Below are 21853 nucleotides of genomic sequence, written 5' to 3'. Positions count from 1 at the left end.
TAATAATAATAATAATAATAATAATACATTAATTGTGGTAGACAAGGCTGAGAAATCGCCTTCAAGTTAAAACACTAGGAAGCCTCCTGGATGGTATTGGAGGGGATGTTCCAGAAATCCACAAGCCACATTTACAGCATTTCTAGCAGCGAGGACTGCCTTGTCTAATATTTTAGTTAATTACAGCAACACCTGAATTATTTTGTAATCATAGGAACTCCCCCTTTCCAATACTGCTATTGTGTAAACAGCTGTCTACAAAGTGTTTGTTTAGCTTTATAGCCTATGGAGCTTTATTATTATTATTTTTTTATTATTATTATTATTATTATTATTATTATATTTACTGCTTCAGACACGAAATTACATGAAACGGTAACACGTGTTTCAACAGTTCTATACTGTAACAAGACGACGGAAGTAGCGACATTCGCTACCACTGAGGAATTAGCACGTACATCTGTGTTAATCACTTTATAAAAAATAATGTTTTGGATTACCATAGTACCGTTTTTGAAGTTGGCATAAACTAAAAGCGGTTACGTTATTTTGACAAAAAGGTATTTAGTGTGTCGCGCTATATGGAAGTGGCTGAAAATCGGGACTTTTTAAAGATTTTGAGCAGCATGTCGGGAAACCGGGACGTCTGGTCACCCTTGCAAACAGGCATGATTCAAAGAGAGAAAACCTAGCAAACCATTACCGTAAAGGTCAGAGCAAATTGAATGTAGTTGTTTTTACCTGCAGGCAGGAATGCAGTACACTGTATTATATTTTGCAGAATTGATCTGTGTTTATTTTATGGAGGGGGTGGTGGGTAATTTATCGAGATAATATAGTAGTTGTAATTTAGTATTTATTTTTATTTTTTTTGCTTGTTTTGGAATAACTTTTCGCCTCCCCTTTACGAATTAATTGCACAATTAACACATTTCTCAGTTTTAATTAAGGAACCAAAACACATTAGACTGTGCTCAGAGTCATTTTAAAAGGAAAGTAGTTAAACACGACAAAAACGTATAAAACCAGACACCCTCAATACATAGTTTTTCAATGCTAACTAGCAGTTTGAAGTAGCCATTGAAGCCTATTAGTTTGTCAGATGAAAACAGATTTTGAAGCGTTTTGATAGTTAAGACTAAATCAAAGTATCTATTTTGAGGTATAAAACTAACTTACCTTCATAAAGGTAGATGTATGGCGTTCTAAGTATGTTCTGTCACTGTCTGGAGGAAATATCTTAGTATGTAGCCCTTCGAAGAAGAGCCACTTCTGTACATCACCAGTGGGCGTGATCTTGTAGCAGATGTATATCTATACATTGGCCTGAAAGTGTGAACAGTTGAAACAAGAGCTGAATGCTTCAGCACCTCACCCACGAACATGAAATCCAGTGGCGGAGTACGAGGAGGTAAGTAAAATAAATGCGGAAATGATTATGCAACACGTATTAATTCACCAAGCTCGTCTGATCGGTGCTGGTGAAAAACAAGTGTTATAGAGTCATGTTCTGCTTCCCTGATTAATAATAGTCTGTTTTAGAAAGATTACCGGTCCACGTCTATGATTTTACAGATTTCTTCAAATTCCTGGCACTTATCGTAGGCTGTGGATTGGCTTGGTACCTGGGGCAAATATGTGCCGTTCTATTGCCCCCGGAAACCTTTTCAGTTGCTGTGAGCCAGATTCTAGAGAAGCCTTCCATTAACGGTAAGACGCGCTGGATTTTGAGGTGGTCTTGGTGAGGTTATCGATTACTATCAGCCAGGGTAGGGGACCTTGGCTCTTCCAGTCCGTTCTATTGCTAGATACACCACCCATGCTTCTGCTGGTTGAATTGATGTTATGCATGGTTGAAATAAAACAAAATAATTCTGATCACTAAATCCTCACTAATTTTAAAAATGGACATCAGTAATCTATCTGACAAGTTGTCATTTGCTGTACAATTATATTCGAATGTTTATATATATATAGATATATATATATATAGACAAACATATTAAAGTTATAGTTAATATAATACTACACCAATCAGATAAAATAATGATAATAATAATCCTCATCATCACATTGCACTAAAAGAGCCAAGGTCGCCTAAAATGGCTGTGATTTAATGAATGACACCGGTCAGCTAAAGATCCTATACACTGGGTTTGAGTTCACATTTTGGAAGGTGGGTTTTAGAGATTGCCCTTGGTTTAATTGTGTATTTAGTGGAACCTGAACATCTGATAAAAATGGCTGACTGGCAGTGTTGAGAGGTAAGTAAGCACATTGTTGGGAGTTGTAGAGGGAGAGCACAGCATACAGCTGAGGAACTTGTTAGACGGGATTCCTGTGTAGGTTTGTTAGTTTCGGTTGTCGTAATAGGACCGAACCAAGTTGCCCTTTAATGATTTTGCACTTGCTTCCCATTTATCTTCCACACACCGATGCTCAGCTAACAACATCCAGTATCTTATTCTATAAGTGGAAATTGCTGTCTGATTGAAAACATACCAAGTGGAGCCTCTCTGTCTTTATCTTCCCAGCCCCTCTTCCTAAAAGGCAGAAGTGTGATCACTCGTCTCCGTGCCCAATCGGAAGCTTTGCGTTCAGGGTGCTAAGTGGAGGGGGCAAAAACAGTGTACCCACAATCTGCTTCGAAGAAGTGTTAGTATGTTGTTAATGAGCTACAGCTGGCTCTGAATAACTGACAGTAATGCTATATATATATATATATATATATATATATATATATAGATAGATATATTGTTACTGTATTCTAGATAGGTCTAGATTCTTGTGATACGTAAACAGGTAACAAGTGATTACTTATGACAAGCCTCTGTGGTTTCAGAATAAAAGATTCCATTAGCTGAGAGGTTTGTAAGATAACGCTGCACTTTTTATAATCTGACAGTTTTGAAGTGTTTTTCACTGGCTTATATTGTACTATGCATTTACTTCAGCTTCTTAAAAAATCTGCTATTGAATAAAGATCTAAACCGCAAAGATATTAACAACAAAAACCTGTACAGGGCCTTTTATACCGGGGAAATCTACAGAACATTATGCATACATAAAGTGATGCAGAGATATGAAATATTTGTACTGTAGACTTATCTTTTTGGTAATTTATAGATGTGCAGTATTGTTTTGCAGTTGTGCTATACCGTTTGCATGGGATAGAGTAACACAGTTCTGATCTAGAATGTGTATTATGAACTTCTGATCTAGAACTGTGTTCTGGACGGATCTAGCGCTTCCACTGTGAATACAAGGACGCTGTAGCCAGCCTCAGTGTTTGTTGCTGAAGTGCGCCACTAAAGTAGATTTTGAGACACTAAAGTATTCACCATCTGCTTGGTTTCAGCATCATGAAAGAAGGGAAGGGGAACACAAGAGAAGGGATAAACATTGCAGCTGTTGATGGTAAGTGGCCTGATGGAACCTGTTTATTTACCTATTTTAAGGATAACAAGAGTAAGTCCGACGTCTCATCTCACTAAATGTTTAAGAGATCGACTTTATTGGACACAATGTCTCTTTTGTCTATGACTTAATATGGCTGCCATATTGTGATCCATATTGAGGCTTAACATTCGGTAGACCATGGATATCGCCTGACTGCTGAATTCTTATTTGGAACTTACACATTTAGTGAGTTAGTAAGTCTTTAAAGGAATCTTGCATTTGCAAAAACATATATTTTGTGTTTGTCTGTTTGTTTGTTTGTAGTATTATATCAAGTGTGACTGTAAAGGTAAAAACTGTAAAACTATAGTAACTTGATTTAGGCACTGGGAAAAAAAAAAAAATGTCAAAAATGTGTGTCTAACCTTTTTTAATTACAGTTTTTCCAAGCAGATGTTTTTATTACAGCCCAGTGTAGCAGGGCACCACATGGCACATCAGGTGCAAGAGTATATATTAATAATATTCATTTTTAAAATTAGTGATGATTTAGTGATCATCACTGCATCCAAAACACACCCTGCACCTGTATTACAGCACATTAATAACTCTCCTGGGGGTCATCCTAGATCCTGCATTGCTCTCTTATGTTGTTAAAATAACTTCCAGCTCTCCCCTTTTCATTTTTCAGCTGCTACAGGAAAGGTTCACGGCTCAGATAGCTTCAACATGTGGGAAGGAGGTACTGTATAGCATGAGCTTCTCAAGTACTGTCTGTGTGGATCCTGCGTGGGCAACATAATGGGGTTCATTTTCAAAGGCGACTATATTTTGTGTGGACGGCTAAAGTTACACTTTTTTAGACAGGTTAAGTTAGGGCTTCTGTAGACCTGATTGTAAACAGTGACACAGGGATGTAGATTTGCTGTTTGTGCACATAGACGTCTAACTCCCAGCATCACTGTCAAGCCTTCCTGAGGTGTCGTGGGCTAGTCAATGAAACACTGAAGACAGGAGGGGCCCACCTGATGACCCCTTCAAAGTGCCCCACCCAGCCCATTCCAGACGGTTGCTATGCTGAGGCGCTAGGGAGGCCACATTTTGGTTGATCCCTGGAGCCAGCATCACTGGCATTGTGTGTACCGATGCGCCAGGGAGGCCGCAAGTAGGCTGATCTCTGGAGCCAGCATTACACTTCAGCCATCAACACCGGGCCAAAAGGAAATCCACGTTACCTGGTAGAAAAGCGCTGAAGTCCGCACCACGACTATCTCATTTTATCTGGGTGAAAGCAGAGGCCAATATTAGCATGAAGTAAATGACAGCTACTCTCATGCTATACAGATCACAAAAAGATGAGCAGGTAATGCTGTCTTTTAGCTTTTATTATGTCACTAAATACAGTTCACGTACATACATTTCAAACAGTCCCAATCGCAGCTTTTCATTAGTGTTTTAATGCTCCCTGTAAACCTCATCTGCAGTATTCTGTATTTATTTTTCAATCATGTCCAACCTATTTGTAGGCTACATATCCGACAGCAATAGGCTGCCAGTTGAAAAACGTAACCCCCTTGTCGCTTTTTTAAAATAAATAATATATCCCCACTTGAGGCAAGAAACCCATGTTCAGAAGCATATTAAGATTTATTTTACCAAAAAAGACATGGAAGTGTTTAAGAGGAGCTACAACCATTACAACCATGTGAACCCCTTTATCATCTTTGTCCATATAACCCATTTAATACAAACAAGAGCCAGTGCTTGTATCCAAATGACAACCCAACCTGGTGTGGGTACTTGAATGTTGCATTGGTATTGAAAACAAATGGGTCACAGGGAGAGCACTGGCTACAGTACTGAGAAGGAGAGCGAAATGATTCTGTGGGTTCTATGGTCTTCTTAAACGCCCAGAAACAACTCTTCAGAAACCATCCACTGCTTTACTAGGGTCTTGTGAGTCCATACCATAATCATGGGACCAAGTGGAATGCGGTGATGTAGCGCAAGTGTACGTCTTTACATTTCATGAAGTGATGGGAATATTACCTGGAATACTATTTTTTGTTATCTCTATGTACTTTGAAGTGGTTGTGACTTTGGTTGGCTTAGCCTTGTCTGATAAATGTTCTATAGCTGTGTCCTCACCCAGTCTACTCAGCCTTAGCTGAAAAATGCAGAGCCTTCTTAAGGGGCATATGTATTTGAAAGAGCTGGACCCTTTAGCTACGCACTGGACTTGCCTGACCTGAGCACCACGTCACTGGATCCTCAGCTTATGCACGATCCTTGCACTATTGCACTACTAATATGCCATTGTAGATGTAACTTGTTGTAATACTAACTTGCTGCATCCTAGTTCACATTATATTCAAGTAGTATTATTACACTTACTGTAAACTATACTGTATTTAAATAATAATCTTCCATTGTAACCCTGTACCATCTGTAAGTTGCCTTGGATAAAGGTGTCTGCCAAATAAATAAATAAATAAATAAATAAATAAATAAATAAATAATAATAATAATAATTGTCTTAAACTGAAAAGGAAACTGAAGGAAAATGACATGTACCCTTAATATACCCACAGATAATGCAAGACCGCTGATTCAGTTTATCAACGGGATTCCAAACAATTCAATTGTTCTAATGGCCACTTATGATGATGGAAGCACTAAGTAAGTACATCAGTGTTTATAAACAAAGACACAAAAGTCTATTTTTTGTATTATCCCAAAGTATTTAAGGGTGTTTTAATGTTGTTTTTTTATTTTCTTTAATAACAACATTAAGGCTTTCACAAGAAGCTAGAAAGGAAATTGAAAAACTCGGGAGTAAGGAGATTCAACAAATTGGTTTCCGGTCAAGTTGGGTCTTTGTGGGAGCTAAAGGATTCACCCTGCCTAAGGGACTGAAGAAGGAAAAGGTGAGTGTGTTGTATCCTATAAGTAGGGCCCTGCGTTTCTCATGACTCATGACTATGAAAGGCGCTATATAAAATACAGACTGATTGATTGATTGATGACCAATTCGAATGTTTAAAGTAACGCAATGGGATTGATTAATGATTGCTCATTACATGGCTTACTGTGGAGGCTATAGCGACATCTTGGGGCTGTAGGACTAAATTACAGATAACAAAAAACAAGTCGTGAAACGAAGGGCCCTACCTATAAGATATATGACTATCTTGTATCCTGGTTAAATAAATACATTTGAAATTTGAGGGGGAGAGTTAGGGTTAGGGTTACGGTTAGGCTTAGGGTTTGGATTACGATTTGGCTGACACTTGGGGATGTGGTTATTTATGAAACAAGACCATTCATAACACCTCTTTTTGTATTTTTTAATTTTTGTAATTTGTATTTTTTTTTTTTTTGCAGATGAATCACTCAAATAAAGAGAAAAACAGATACAACGGCTGGCCTGCAGAAGTACAAATAGAAGGCTGTATCCCACGAAGGCAATGATTGAAGGCATCGCTCCACTTTTTTAATGGGATCATTTTGTTTGCTTTCATAAAAATGATGTTAAGTAATAAATATATGTGTTATATTTTGTTGTAATTAATTATGAAATGTTATTTAAAGATATACAGCTATGGCCAAAAGTTTTGCATCTCCCTAAGAATAAACTAACTGTGCTTCATGAAGCTGAATGAAACCTGCTGAATAATGTAATGTTAGCATATTGAATTACATTGAATTACATACCGCTTTATAGTCAAGTGGGTAAGAGTCAAATACTTGGGATCCTAACATACAAACAGTTTAAAGCATTACAATTTTAAATAGTGGCTCTTGTTGTTCGTTTTTTTTTTTTGACGGTGTGAATATGACCAGGTATTTGATTCCTAGGAAATACATTTTATTACTTCTCTAAATATTTTGGTTATTTATTAACTTTTATATTGCTTCAGTAGATATGGGAATGCATGAGCTACAATGTTTTTTTTTTTTTTTTTTTTTTTTTAAATAATGCAAAAGAAGCAGTATTTAGATCCATGTGTGTACTACTGAAGTCAATGTACTCTCTTTGCTTGTACCTGCAGTCTGTGTCTGGCCTGCCCATCTTTAAAACTTCAAATATCTGTTATTGTTATTTCATGCAAGGACATTATTGAGATTCGGATGTTCGATGTATCAAAGGTGTGTGTGTGGCAAGACTGTTGAAAACCAGATCGAAGGGCTGGATTAATTCCAGCTTGTAATTCAATTGTCAGTTTGTCCTGTAGTCCTCTTCTGGAACAGAGTGAATAACTTTCCATCTCTTGCATTTGCTAATCACCAAGAAGCCCCCACTCCTCACAGAAACGAAACTTAAAGTTGAGTTTCTATTTTAAAATGTTGTTTGGCATTGACACAAAATGTGATGACACATGGAGGTTAATTATTTGGTATCATTTCAATAAACCATCTTCTGCCAAAACAAATTGCAAATTTCCCTTATCACATTTCCTTATTAGATTTCCCAATACAAGTCTACAACCTCACTTTGTGTTGTATTACACCACTTCATACAACTTCACAGCATGTCACTCATACACCTCAGAATTACATTACACGTTCCCCAGAATGATTTTCATCTGGTCCGCATTGTACAAACTGCAAAAAAGGTTTACACTTCATTTACATGGGCAATAATGACTACCTAAATGTCACCCGAAACCACATCTGTAAGTTTGGACTTTTTACAGCCCCAATTCTCTTAAAAATGTGTAATCTGAATCTTGAAATACTATCAGTTATAGACTTGGCCTTGAACTCTGAAACCTAGGATGCTGAATGATAAGGTTCCAGGTTTTGTGCTGTTGGAAAAAATCAACTGGTTAGCATGCGTGACTAACTAATCAGAGCTTAAAGTAATTGCAGCTAACAAAAAAGTTCTATAAAAAGTCTGTGCCACGCCTTTATGCTATAGCAGACGTATTTTCATTTAAAGACATGATATCTGGTCCTATGCTAAGTTAAAGCCACCGTCTTGTACTTTCTGATTAATTTCACTGGGAAAATGAAAGGTTTCAGCTATTTTTAGCACAGACTTTGTTTTTAGGTAGCAGTGCCATCATTAAAATGTATTCCCAGGCAGGTGCATGATAAGAAGTAAAACATTTCCTGTTGACTGTTGTGGAAGATTTCTCAGAAGCTGTGTTGTACAAATCAGGGATGCTTTAAAGTGAAGAAAGCATATTCAAAACAATTGCTATGGGAGAGGGATGAGTTAAGGATTTATTAATAAAAACACAGTGTTATTAACATGATGACTAGAATTTGATCAAAGCCAAGCGTGCTTTGTTCAGACGCTCTCGACGCTCTATGAGAGTTCGGCGCTTCTCTGCTGCAGTTCCCTCCTCCTCCACCAGCTCATCCACCAGGTCCCTCTTCTGGAGAATACTGAACATCTCTCCCTGCAGCTTGGTGACCGACTCCTGTATCTGGTGGTACTTGATAGCCATGGGCACAAGGTCCGCCAGACGATTGGAAGCAATCTGTTCAGTGATAATCAGAGAGAATTACAGGATGATACAATAATCACACACAAGGGGGAATTCACAAAGACAATAAAACCCCTGAAATCAATGTGTGTGCCTCTGCGTTTCTACAGGCTGATTGGTGCTGGTCTCTTTCCCCAGACTTGTTTGCCGCAACAGAATGTTTGTGTATCTACAAGCCCCTTTGTCGAGCCCCCGCTGTTAATAAGATAAAGACAAAGTTAAGATAAATATGAAAAACATACACAACCTTGTAATAGGTTTTCAGATGGGTTGTCAGAAGTGAGACCTCTGATTTTCTGCTCATCAGACCCTTGTTATTATTGTGCATAGAGCCTTCCTCTGTGTCCTCCATCAGCTCCAGCCTGTAGCTGTAAATCGCATCCTGTGTATAAATCATTGACTCCATCCTGAAGAGCGTGTTTATCATGTGCTCGGCTTCATCATCTTGCATTTGGCGGATTTTGTCAATTATAACCTTAAGACAGCATTGCAATGACATTATTACATGTCCAACACTTGAACCTAACATTGGCTCTGCAAATACTGCTTATGTTTCTTATTTTAAATTGTGCACTAGCAATACTGCATATTATGTCAAATATAATAAAACCCTACAAAATAACCAGCAACTTTGGCTAATTACATAATATATTAAAAGATAGAACACTTAATTTAGGTGTATTTTACTTTAATGGTTTGATTATAAAAAGATCTGTACACAGTTAACTCAAATTTGAAATGGGTCACCAGTGGCTTATTGTACCTTCCAAAATAATTGCTGTTGTAAGTAGGGTTAGCAGATTTCCATGCCACAGCAACTCTGAAGCCATTAAAATATAAGTATATAGTAACACAATCATAAAGATTAAACATTTGGTCTATTTATTGCAGCTCATAACTCATTTTCTTTCATCATCTAGTGAAAACATGTTAAATGTACAAAAAGCCCAGTCCAGACTATCTTCCCTGCTGAAGTTTGGAGGGTGATAACAGGAGATTGGCTTGACAGCAAGACCAAGATTGCCCATTGAGCTTCAGCCCTTGAGCGGTATGGAATCAAGAACCTCAACTGAGCAGAAATAACAGGGAGGAAAGTGATGATCAAAAGAGAAGAAAAATAAGGGATTCTGGAATTCGGCAATTTCCTTACCTTTGTCTCCTTCAGCAAGTTGGGCAATCCAACAAAATGCTTATAAGCCAATTCGTTAAGCACAGACTTCACCTTATCTGGAAACATATACAGTATATATATCAGGGTAATATTGTATATGTGGTTGGAGTAATATCATAACACCACAATGTTTTTTTCTTTGTTTTTGTTTTTTAAAGAAAATAAGGGCAGTGGTTACCTGAAATTTTTTTCTGCATTTCCAAAGCAGGTTCCTCTAATTTACTGATAAGGTATTTGGCTGTAGATTCAAAAACTCCGTAGTGTAAGAATCCTGGCAACTGTCTTCCACGCGTGCTTTCGATATAAGTTTCTGCCTTGTTACGGAAGTCATCCTCAGCTATGGAACAAACAGTCATTTAACATTTCCTGTATTTTGTTTGTTAGCGTTTACAGACAAAATCCCCCAGATAAAAAAAAAAGCAAAACATCACAAGCTGTTTCTAGAAATAAACCAAAATTATCTTTCAACTTAAAGGAGTGTTAACCAAAAAAAAAAAATGAAAACTATTTTCTTGCCTCTTTTACCAGCATTAGCATTTCTTGTGAAGAAATTATTTTGGTTCTTTAAATGTTTTTTACACTTTAAATCATGGACACAACAATTTGTCAAGTGCAACGTCAAAGCTAAAAAAAATTACACTTTCTCTTGGGGGGCTTCCTCTGTAAAAAGTTACATAACCTAGTCTTTGAAATACCTGTATATTCCAAATTGAATAGAAAATAAGCAATGAACCAACAGAAGAAAGGGGGCCAGTGATAATCGTGCTAATGCTCAGAAAGTAAGGAAACTTTCTAAAACCTTGAGCACTTTTTATAGAGCAGTTACTGGTATAGCTTGTCCTTTATGGAACTCTCTGCCTTACCCTTAGGCTATCGGGAAACCTTCGGATCTCAAATAACTACTCCTGAGCTCCCCTGGTAGCATGGTTCGGCATGGCTTGGTATGTCGTTGTATGCAGGTCCACATCAACAAGGCTGCATAAACTCAAACTAATACTTACTCTCTAAATCGGATTCCTGCTGTTCCAGATAGCAGTGCCACTTCTCAAAACACTCTCGACTAACAGGAAACAGCTTCAAATTGCTCACAAAATCCTGGGAAAAATCTCCAGATGCCAGGGCAATGATGTCATTGCAGAATTCCCTTATTTTCTGTGGTTGAATCATGAGCATAAGAGATACCATTAGATGACTGTTAAACTGTATATATTTGTTTTGTAAATTGCTCAAGCTTTTTTTACTAGTAATCTAACAATTTAAATGTTAAAGAATGCAAACATAAGGAAGGGCTTGCAGGACAGTGGGTGTGCATTTACATTACAGGAGGGACATTTAAAGGTGTGAAAGTAAATCTTTATCTTAATCTTAGTCCTTGCATGCACAGGGCATGGGAATGTAGTGCTTGTTATTCATTTTCTTCCCGTTTTCGACATGAAATTTGCATTGTCTGGAATACAATGGCACCTGTCCTTAGAAAGCTCTTGATTTCATGTGGCTTCATCTGCTGCCTTTAAAATGATGACTTTGGCATTTATAAGATTATATTATAATGTGTCACATGAACTGCCATGCCAGGCATATACTGGTTGTTCAGAAGCATAAGAGTCCAGGGACTTACATTGCTCAGGAAGCTTTTTTTTTCGGAATCATCAGATGGCGCGTCTCCCATCGATGCCAGTTCCTGGTTGGTTTTCTCAACTTTACTCTGAAGCTGGGATTCAATTGTAGAAAGGGATTTCTGTTTGAAAAGGAATAAAAAGTGTCATCAGAAAAAAAAAAAAAAGCAATTGTTAAAATTGTAGGACTGGAAATTGCAACATATTTTGTAAAAGAAAAAATAGTTTTTGTCAATCATGTTTTAACTACTGTAGTAAGACCTATTGGTATGCCCAGGTCTCGAAAGTAATCCTAGTGTAGTTTTTAACTTTAGTAGTTTCGTACATTTGGATTTTACTATCACAAAAACACAAATGTCATTTTATTCAGTTTCATGTGTCTTTATCATACCAGTTTGTTTGCATTCCATACTTTTCCCAGTTTGTCTTACAGTTTAAAATGTGAATGCCTCAATCTTGAAAACAGCACTGGTCCTCGGCCGCTCCCAGGATTTGGCTAAAACCTTCCCCGTAAACTTAAAACCACAGAAACTTTCTTACATTTTTGCACATAATCTAGTTTATGATGGAGTGTTTGAAGACATGGATGAGCTGTAAAAGCTAGTTCGTGGGACCACATGTATTTCGACATATTGCTTTCTTACCTTGATCTTATGGACAAGCTCACTCGTGAGTCTGTCTGCCAGGCAGGACACAGATGCCTGCTTCTCAGCCAGTGGTCGCCTTGAACAACAAACATCAAATACTGAGCGAATCTGACATATAATAAATAGGTTTCCCTGGTCGCTGCTAATGGGAAACCAGTATGTTTGTGATCACGTGCAGTCATACAGGACACACTAAATCCCAGCTCGCTCAACGAAACGTGTTGAGAAACAAGGAAGCATGTGTCCCTGTGTGGATAGATCTGGGTTTTACTTTGAGTAATGGGTTTCCAGTAATTTTTGCCTTTGGCCAATTGGTAAAGACTCTTTGAGCATGTGACTCATTGATCAAGATGGCTACTTACACAGAAGATGCCTCACGGTTTGGACAGCGGCTGATCTGTATGCTGACAGGCCATGCCTGTTCAACTCCAAAAGCAAAAACTGCCATAAACACAATGGTTACGTGATGCTTGAAAACGTTTCCCTGTGTTTTCTAGGCCATTTTTAGCTAAATGACATGACTGTGGCCAACTCACACTAAAGCATGTAACAGCGATAATGGTCAAACAAGCGCTTCATCTTGTATATTCACACAAACACCCTCAAAAGGAAACAATTGGCAAATGCCTACAAACTGAAAAAACAAACGTTACTTCGGTAGCTACCCACACAATCATTATTACATTTGTGTGCTTGATTATTATTATTATGATTATTATAGCTGATAGTGTAAGGATTATTGCCCACATTGCCAATCAGGTAACATCAATATCGACCCATGATGTCATAGGGAACACAAAAGCTCTTCCTGTAGTGATTTAGAGAGGACACACCCCTGATCTCAAATCTCAATGCACTAGAGCTGACATTTTGAAAAGAGATTTGAAACAGACTTTAAAATTATAAGTGTAAAAAGTTGTCAGTATATTAACACTGACAAGAACAACGACAGGTACTTTATTTCAACAGTTGGAGCACCAGGTGGGAGCTCTATATTTTTCTGAACCCCGCTACTTACTCTTTAAAAGGTGTTGTAAGAAACCTCACCCACATATCCATTCACACTCTCATACATACCATTTGAAAACATGGTGAAAAAGCATGGTGAAGTTTGTTTACCTGAAATGCTTACTGGATTCAAAAAACTCATTTTCCTGTTTAAGGGCTTCGGACAAGGACATCTTGTCATCAATGTCCTGTTGTCCACGACACCTGACAATCAAGTACCCTTTCTGCAGGAAGACAAGCTCATTCCGGAGCAGCTTGTTCACCTGTTCTTCAGCTCCTTTGTCTATCAGGTCTGGTTTCGTTAGCACAGCTGTGAATCCATCAGAACAAGGAGAGACGCATTCAAAAGGGCACCGTTATTTCAATCATGAAACCTATTTCACACTGTTTTAGAGATGGTTCATTTGTTTATTCACAGCATTCCCAAACCTGAAGGAACATTGATAAACACTCTTCCGGCTGGTTTCACAGACCCTGATGAGCAATAATCTTGGACTGCCAAATGTTATTTTTTTAGGTAAAACGATTCAAGATTAGTACTTATCTGGGTCTGTGAAACCAGCTGTTTAAGTCACAGGTTAAGCCTCATGTCTCATGTCAACAGTACCCAGAGTTCTCTCTCCTGAAGGATCCACTTCTTTGGCCATTTTCAAGGCTTCAGCTGTAGCGATGTCAGTGTTGCATGGAATGACCACCAGGTTTATTGCTTCTGCCTTCTTGATGTAAGAGTTGATTAACTTCTTGATCTGAAAGTAGACAGAGATTGAGGAAAAACATTCTTAAAGAGGTACTTTATACCACATGTGCATTCGTTACTGTGGCAGGGACTGTGTCCCACCACAGGGTTTGTTTTGTGATTTTGTTTCTTAGAAATGAAGTTTTGATTCATTGATTGCCAATTTGGAGCTGGACACATTTTTTAAAAGAAGAGGTGAAAGCCAGTTCATTTGTTCCTCAGCTAGTATAAAGAAGTAATTAGAGAGACTTCATGTAAAGTGTTACTTGTTCTAGTGTCCTGCTGAAGGAGCAACACCCTGAATCATGCCACTGTTGGTATGTAGCTCGGTGGTGATGCATGGTATTGCACCCTGCACTGGTTTTGTGTGTTTAAATGAATGTGATCTGTGTTTGTTAAGTATCAGGATGTGGTTGAAATCTTACTATCTTCTCTATGTCATGTGACTGGTTTCCCACTGGATTTCTGGCTATTCCTGGCAGGTCAATGAGGGTTAAATCTGGAGCCGTTCTGGACTCGATCTTCAGAGTGATCCGCTCAGTGCTGATTTCATTATTCTTGTCAGCCACAGTATCTTGAGCTGTGGAGATCGACAGAAACAGTGTAGAATAAACTGCACAATAACACGGCCTATGAAATTCTTTTTATTTTATTTTTTAAATTTCATTTTATTTCACAAATGTTTTATTACAGATACACATTAATAAAACAACTCAAATAAATGTATATCAATAATAGTAGACATCATGTTTTAACTACATACATATTTTTATTAAACATTATTCCATTTTTATTTTATTTTTTTTACATTTTGACAAACAGACCTCACACAGAAAAATAAATAAGTTACCATCATTTCTCATTAGCGACAGTAACAGTAACATACAGTCCCCCACTCTTTATAATCATCAGCTGCCTATTTACAGGAAATACTGCCCATGCCCTCTATACAAATACAATAAGATATATATACTCTTCTTTTTAAACAGCTGAAGGGCTTTGGCCCGAAACGTCCTGAAAATAAAATATTTATTTAATCTTTTAAATTTTTGGTGTACATCTTTTAAAAAACTCTCATTCATATATATATATATATATATATATATATATATATATATATATATATATATATATATATATATATATATATTAACACTGCCTTACTATTGTGGGGTTGTCATAATAATTGCACATACAGCAATTTACCCATTAAAAAATAGGCTTTGTATTTCAACCCCATTGCACTGAAGCAGTATACAACAAGCTTGGAGTTCCTCAGTATTTAAACACTAAGCAAAGCAGATTCATTCATTCAAATCCATTCAAAATCAAAACAGCATTTGCTCCAGTGCAAAGTTTGCATCACCATTACCATACAAGCAAAACACTGTGCAAACACACAAGCCATATTTTCCCCAAAAGCTAAACAGCTCAATACGCACACACACACACATTAGATAGATATAAAAACAAGTAGCTCTAGAGTTAGAGTTAAGGGGAATGAATAGAGAACAAGGGGTAATCAGGAAACATGCACATTTCAACATTACAAGAGCCAATTAAATCGCGTGAAAGTCACCTAAATGCTTCAGTGCTGCACTGATGAGATCCAAACAGGGTGAAACATGTCGTCAGATACAGTGCTTTGACACTTAAAACGCTGTGAATGTAGAAGCCTTTAGGTGACTTTCATACGACTCGATTGGCTCTTCTAATGCTCATATATGTATAGATATATATGAACATAATTTAGATATTTTATTAAACATGTAATCAAACAAACTACAAAACGAGATCACAAATGTTTTCTGGAGTGGTATAGCATTTCATGCTAGGTTTCCAAAATGTCACTTTTTTCAATTTGTCTGTTTCGTTAAGTATATGGAAAACCGTAAAGCGGTGTTTAATTCAATCTGTTAACATAACATTATTCAGCAGGCTTCATTCAACCTAATGAAGCAAAATGTGTTAATTCTATAGGGTGATGCATAACTTTTGGCCATAGCTGTCTTTCCTATTCAATAACTAATATTTTTCCGAGTGAAGCACTTTTGCTAAAGGTTTCTCACCTTTTTTAATTTCTCTCTCCACCTCAGAGGGGTCTCCAAGCTTTTTCTCATAGTCCTTGTAAGCGATCATCCCTTTCCATTCATCCGTTTTGACATTTTTTAGGATCAGTTCCAGAGGACATCGCGTCATAAGCCCTTCAAACAAAATCAGAAAATCAAAACTATGTAGGCATTTGAAGAAGTCAAGGCAAGATCATGGTAACACACCACACAGACGCTGTTTTGAGAAAACCTGAACCTTACAAAAATTACAAAAAGAATCCCCATTGAAGAAGCAAAACATGGTCTCCTCAGTTTGCGCCTGTGTCTCCACAATGCTACACGCTGTTCTCTCATTTAACACCAGAGCTGTAAGTGGAAGTCTCCTTACCACCACCTCTTGGTAGAGATACACCAGACAGAGCCTCAAGTACGGAGCTCTTCCCAGAACTCTGGTCTCCGATGACAACAATGGTGGGTAACGGCAGGTCCTGATCCACACCTAGCGCTCTCAGGGAATCAATGAAATCAAGGTAGGGTCGCACCTTGTCCTCATAGAGATCGTGCAGAACGTTCTCCATTTTTAAACTACGGTGGGGAGAGAGGGAGAGGCAGGTTATAGATACTTGTTTGGACTACAGTACATACTTTCTGTAGCCTGCCAACACAACACATCCCACTCATCAACAGAGCTTCAGACAAATATCCCATGGATTAACCCTAAAAAGTGGGAAATGTATGTAGTATACAGCATACGCCATGTAAAAGTAGATTGCAAAGAGCAGAAACATTTGATACAATTAAACACTAAAGTCTTGTACACTTGTACTATGAGTATTGTGCTTCTTTAACAGAAACAATAGTTGAAATTGCTTAGAAATCTTGTATCCTCAAATGCTTAGAAATTTTGTATCCTTCTCCAGCTTTATGACAATAAATCTTCAGATAGCTCTTTAGTTTTTCCCATATTGACTTATTGGTAATGACAGCAAATCATCCTATGCCTTTCATACTCTCTTTCATACTCTAAGAATGTTCACTTACAAGACAGACTTTTCTAAAATTAGGTTCTGCATTATCATATTGAAATTTCTAGCAACTTGTAGACAATACTATCATAGCATCAAAGGGTATGAATACTTCTGAATTAGTATTTTTGGAGTTAAGCAAAAACATTGCTGAAATAAATACATTGTAGACATCTACTTCTTGTCACTTTTTTCCTCATCCACAAAAACAAAACTTTTGCTTTTAAAGATTTTTCCTATAATTATTTTTTTCAAAAAATTTCTAGAAATTTTAAATTTCCACGGGGGTATGTAAACTTTTGGTTCTCATTTACGAAATAACCCAGTGCACATTGCCATTTTTAGATGTTAAAACTCCAAATGCTGTACATATATAATTGTATGTATATATACAGTACTGTGCAAAAGTTTTAGGCAGGTGTGAAAAAATGCTGTAAAGAAAGAATGCTTTCAAAAATAGACATGTTAATAGTTTATATTTATCAATTAACAAAATGCAAAGTGAGTGAACAGAAGAAAAATCGACATCAAATCAATATTTGGTGTGACCACCCTTTGCCTTCAAAACAGCATCAATTCTTCTAGGTACACTTGCACACAGTTTTTGAAGGAACTCGGCAGGTAGGTTGGCCCAAACATCTTGGAGAACTAACCACAGTTCTTCTGTGGATTTAGGCAGCCTCAGTTGGTTCTCTCTCTTCATGTAATCCCAGACAGACTTGATGATGTTGAGATCAAGGCTCTGTGGGGGCCATACCATCACTTCCAGGACTCCTTGTTCTTCTTTACACCGAAGATAGTCCTTAATGACTTTCGCTGTATGTTTGGGGTCGTTGTCATGCTGCAGAATACATTTGGGGCCAATCAGATGCCTCCCTGATGGTATTGCATGATGGATAAGTATCTGTCTGTACTTCTCAGCATTGAGGAGACCATTAATTCTGACCAAATCCCCAACTCAATTTGCAGAAATGCAGCCCCAAACTTGCAAGGAACCTCCATCATGCTTCACTGTTGCCTGCAGACACTCATTCGTGTACCGCTCTCCAGCTCTTCGGCGAACAAACTGCCTTCTGCTACAGCCAAATATTTCAAATTTTGACTCATCAGTCCAGAGCACCTGCTGCCATTTTTCTGCACCCCAGTTCCTGTGTTTTCATGCATAGTTGAGTCACTTGGCCTTGTTTCCACGTCGGAGGTATGGCTTTTTGGCCGCAAGTCTTCCATGAAGGCCACTTCTGACCAGACTTCTCCGGACAGTAGATGGGTGTACCAGGGTCCCACTGTTTTCTGCCAATTCTGAGCTGATGGCACTGCTCTTCCGATTGCGAAGGGAAGTAAGCATGATGTGGCTGCATGTATTTTTAAAATTCTTTTGATATAATTCATTTATTGTATAGTCTCTCCGCAATTTCCTTAACCTCTTTTACCAATTTATTGATCTTATTGCTTTTAACTTCTTCATATGTATCTGTATTATTTAATTATATGTATTATTTAATTATATATATTTTTTTTTCTTAAGAGAAATCTCAACTTTCATTTCTGTGTGACTGTACATATTCTTCATTATAGTCACAAATTTGAAGACGTTTCAGATATACTCTCCGGGAGCCAATTGAGCATTTCCAATCAATCCTAATCAATAGATAAGTAAGATGCAGAAGTTTGAGATTATGCATGGGTACTAAAGGGAATGTGTCTTGTGGGATGCAATGCCCAGTTTGTATTAAAAAAAACGTCTTTATTAAGCACAACTGAACAAAATTACAAAAACGTTTAGTAACGCGAGTTAACAAAAAAATATGCTTGAGTTACACAATACTTGGTCAGAAGGGAGATCCTTAACGTTACATTAACTCCAAATAAACTATACAGGAATAACACAAAGAGGGACGTTTGATTTTTGTTTTTCATAAAAACAAGAATCGTAATACTGGGATTAACAACTGAACAGAACTAAGCTTGGAGAAACAAACCAAGCCTAGGTTTTGGGATGTGGTGTTACTGAACCCTATCAAAGTGACTCATTCTTTTTCATTGACCGGAACGCCTTATCCCTAACGCTACATCCATTCTCCTGCCTCTTAACTCTATTTAGAAAACAATCAACACATGCTTATACCAAACCAATAAACGTGAAACAATACAGAAGCTTGATATCAACATCAATATTAATGAAAGTAAACGTTCTCTAACTCAAACTGAGAGATCTAAACATATTTTACGAATCTAGTAGGTTAGTAGCTTATTCACTTTCCGATCACAAATACGCTTGCTAATTTACCGTCAACTTCATGAATATAACCCTCGATCCAATTGCTGTACCCTTTCTGCTGTATGTTTTTTTTGGGGGGGAATCCCGTCATTATCTGTCCAATTATCAATTTCTTTAACTTTTATTTGAGGAACACATATTAAAGATTTCGTCCACATAGTGATATCAGGAGCTGTGTCGGCCATGACACTGCTCCACTTTTTTGCTCGCACACCAAGCCTCGTTTTCAACCAAACATGGCCGCTGCGTGAATAAGGTGTATTGCGATGCTGGTTTCTCTCTCGCTGTCTCTGTGTGTACCTTCTCCTACACGGACATTGTGTGTGTGTGTGTGTGTGTGGTGTGTGGGTATTTGTACTTTTATACAGTGGTATTGTTTTTTATTATGACAGTTTTACCGTGTTTTTGAATGTGTATCTCCACTTTATTGCTGGGTAGCAGCGTTGTTGTATTTGCACTTTAATCCATGACCTCATTCATGTGAACCTTGTTTAACTGTTTGAAATCTTGCTACCCCTTAATCGGTGAATTGAATTATTGTCTTATTATATCAGTACCGTTTGGAACTAGGCGTTGCTATTGGAAGTTTACAATAAACAAACGCTTGTTAAAATGTATCTGTGTGATTTTCGAGGTGACCGTGTTCCTACATTTTTAGATCTGTTATCTGAATAAAAAGAACCTAAAGGTGCGGCCGCAAGAGGAAAATCGACCCCAGAGTGAACAGAAGGATAGTGCGAATGGTAGAAAAAGAACCAAGGATAATTGCCAAAGAGATACAAGCTGAACTCCAAGGTGAAGGTACGTCAGTTTCTGATCGCACCATCCGTCGCTTTTTGAGCGAAAGTGGGCTCCATGGAAGAAGACCCAGGAGGACTCCACTTTTGAAAGAAAAACATAAAAAAGCCAGACCGGAATTTGCTAAAATGCATATTGACAAGCCACAATCCTTCTGGGAGAATGTCCTTTGGACAGATGAGTCAAAACTGGTGCTTTTTGGCAAGTCACATCAGCTCTATGTTCACAGACAAAAAAATGAAGCTTTCAAAGAAAAGAACACCATACCTACAGTGAAACATGGAGGAGGCTTGGTTATGTTTTGGGGCTGCTTTGCTGCGTCTGGCACAGGGTGCCTTGAATCTGTGCAGGGCACAATGAAATCTCAAGACTATCAAGGCATTCTGGAGCGAAACGTACTGCCCAGTGTCAGAAAGCTCTGTCTCAGTCGCAGGTCATGGGTCCTCCAACAGGATAATGACCCAAAACACACAGCTAAACGCACCCAAGAATGGATAAGAACAAAACATTGGACTATTCTGAAGTGGCCTTCTATGGGTCCTGATCTGAATCCTATCGAACATCTATGGAAAGAGCTGGAACTTGCAGTCTGGAGAAGGCACCCATCAAACCTGAGACAGCTGGAGCAGTTTGCTCAGGAAGAGTGGGCCAAACTACCTGTTAACAGGTGCAGAAGTCTCATTGAGAGCTACAGAAAATGTTTGATTGCAGTGATTGCCTCTAAAGGTTGTGCAACAAAATATTAGGTTAGCAGTCCCATCATTTTTGTCCATGCCATTTTCATTTGTTTTATTATTTACAATATTATGTTGAATAAAAAAACAAAAGCAAAGTCTGATGTCTATTAAATATGGAATAAACAATGGTGGATGCCAATTACTTTTGACAGTTTCAAGTTATTTCAGAAAAAAATTGTGCATTCTTCATTTTTTGTGGAGGGGTACCAACAAATTTGAGCACGTCTGTACACATTACTGTATGCAAAAGTAAAGAAAGTAAATGCGTAATGTCAGTGAAACTCTCAGCTGACAGTCTATATAAACATTTCCAAGCACTAATAAGAAACACAATATCTACAACCCCCATAAAAACAATAGTGCAATGTCATCCAAGCAAATCATGTAAACTGAGAAAAACACAGAAAAATCAGAGTGCAAATGTGCAGTACCCACCTGCTGTTCAGCTTCTATCTGCCCAGGTTATCAATGCACAGGGAGCTTCCAACAAGCAGCCTTTCAAATCTTGTCCTTTAAATACCCTCCATCATGCTACGTAATTCAAAAAGGCAACACCCACTGCTTGTTACAATGATGCTAAGTTTCGTTTCATAGGAACATGAAACATAAAAGGGAAACTTAGAAGCGTAAAGGACTTTGTAGACACCCCCTTAGTGCAGCTGAATTGAATTTCTTAAATCGCTGTTAATCCAACACACATTGTAGCAGCATAGCATCAGGATTGTGACTCAGAGTCAGGAAGCTGCAGTGAAAGCGCTTGTGCGCACCTTTATTAACAAATGCAAAACCACAATCATAAATAAACAAAGCACAGGGCCTAAATATACAGGTCAGCCGTCAGCCGTCAGCCGTCAGCCGTCAGCCGTCAGCCGTCAGCCGTCAGCCGTCAGCC

General features: G+C 37.9%; 2 protein-coding genes across 2 annotated transcripts; one reads left to right on the top strand and one right to left on the bottom strand.

Moving 5' to 3' along the window:
• The first annotated feature begins 502 nt into the window (after positions 1 to 502).
• Positions 503 to 7052, top strand: LOC117972976 (protein FAM3B-like). The gene is made up of 8 exons (XM_059030797.1): positions 503 to 1411; positions 1576 to 1710; positions 2535 to 2655; positions 3359 to 3417; positions 4091 to 4141; positions 5991 to 6078; positions 6194 to 6326; positions 6784 to 7052. The coding sequence occupies exons 1-8, from the start codon at positions 1384 to 1386 to the stop codon at positions 6868 to 6870; spliced, it is 702 nt and encodes a 233-aa protein (XP_058886780.1). The 5' UTR covers positions 503 to 1383; the 3' UTR covers positions 6871 to 7052.
• Positions 7053 to 8513: 1461 nt separating this feature from the next.
• On the bottom strand, positions 8514 to 21683 carry LOC117405157 (interferon-induced GTP-binding protein Mx-like). The gene is made up of 13 exons (XM_059030796.1): positions 21397 to 21683; positions 16512 to 16708; positions 16142 to 16276; positions 14498 to 14652; positions 13944 to 14082; positions 13448 to 13646; positions 12326 to 12404; positions 11684 to 11803; positions 11067 to 11217; positions 10244 to 10402; positions 10045 to 10121; positions 9142 to 9369; positions 8514 to 8888 (listed from the first exon to the last, which is right to left on the bottom strand). Exons 2-13 carry the CDS (start codon positions 16699 to 16701, stop codon positions 8664 to 8666), a joined length of 1857 nt encoding a protein of 618 aa, XP_058886779.1. The 5' UTR covers positions 16702 to 16708; positions 21397 to 21683; the 3' UTR covers positions 8514 to 8663.
• Between the last annotated feature and the right edge of the window lie 170 nt (positions 21684 to 21853).

Source organism: Acipenser ruthenus, chromosome 9, assembly GCF_902713425.1.
Source record: "Acipenser ruthenus chromosome 9, fAciRut3.2 maternal haplotype, whole genome shotgun sequence".
NCBI classification, from domain to species: Eukaryota; Metazoa; Chordata; class Actinopteri; order Acipenseriformes; family Acipenseridae; genus Acipenser; species Acipenser ruthenus.
This window is presented reverse-complemented; position numbering and strand designations above follow the sequence as displayed.

Coding starts and splice junctions, on each gene's coding strand:
- LOC117405157 (XM_059030796.1), bottom strand. CDS start 16,701: ATGGAGAACGTTCTGCACGATCTCTATGAGGACAAGGTGCGACCCTAC. Junction 16,277..16,511: donor ATCTCTACCAAGAGGTGGTG/GTAAGGAGACTT, acceptor TTTTGTTTGAAG/GGCTTATGACGCGATGTCCT. Junction 10,122..10,243: donor AATGCAGAAAAAAATTTCAG/GTAACCACTGCC, acceptor ATATGTTTCCAG/ATAAGGTGAAGTCTGTGCTT.
- LOC117972976 (XM_059030797.1), top strand. CDS start 1,384: ATGAAATCCAGTGGCGGAGTACGAGGAG. Junction 2,656..3,358: donor ACAATCTGCTTCGAAGAAGT/GTTAGTATGTTG, acceptor GCTTGGTTTCAG/CATCATGAAAGAAGGGAAGG. Junction 3,418..4,090: donor AAACATTGCAGCTGTTGATG/GTAAGTGGCCTG, acceptor TTCATTTTTCAG/CTGCTACAGGAAAGGTTCAC.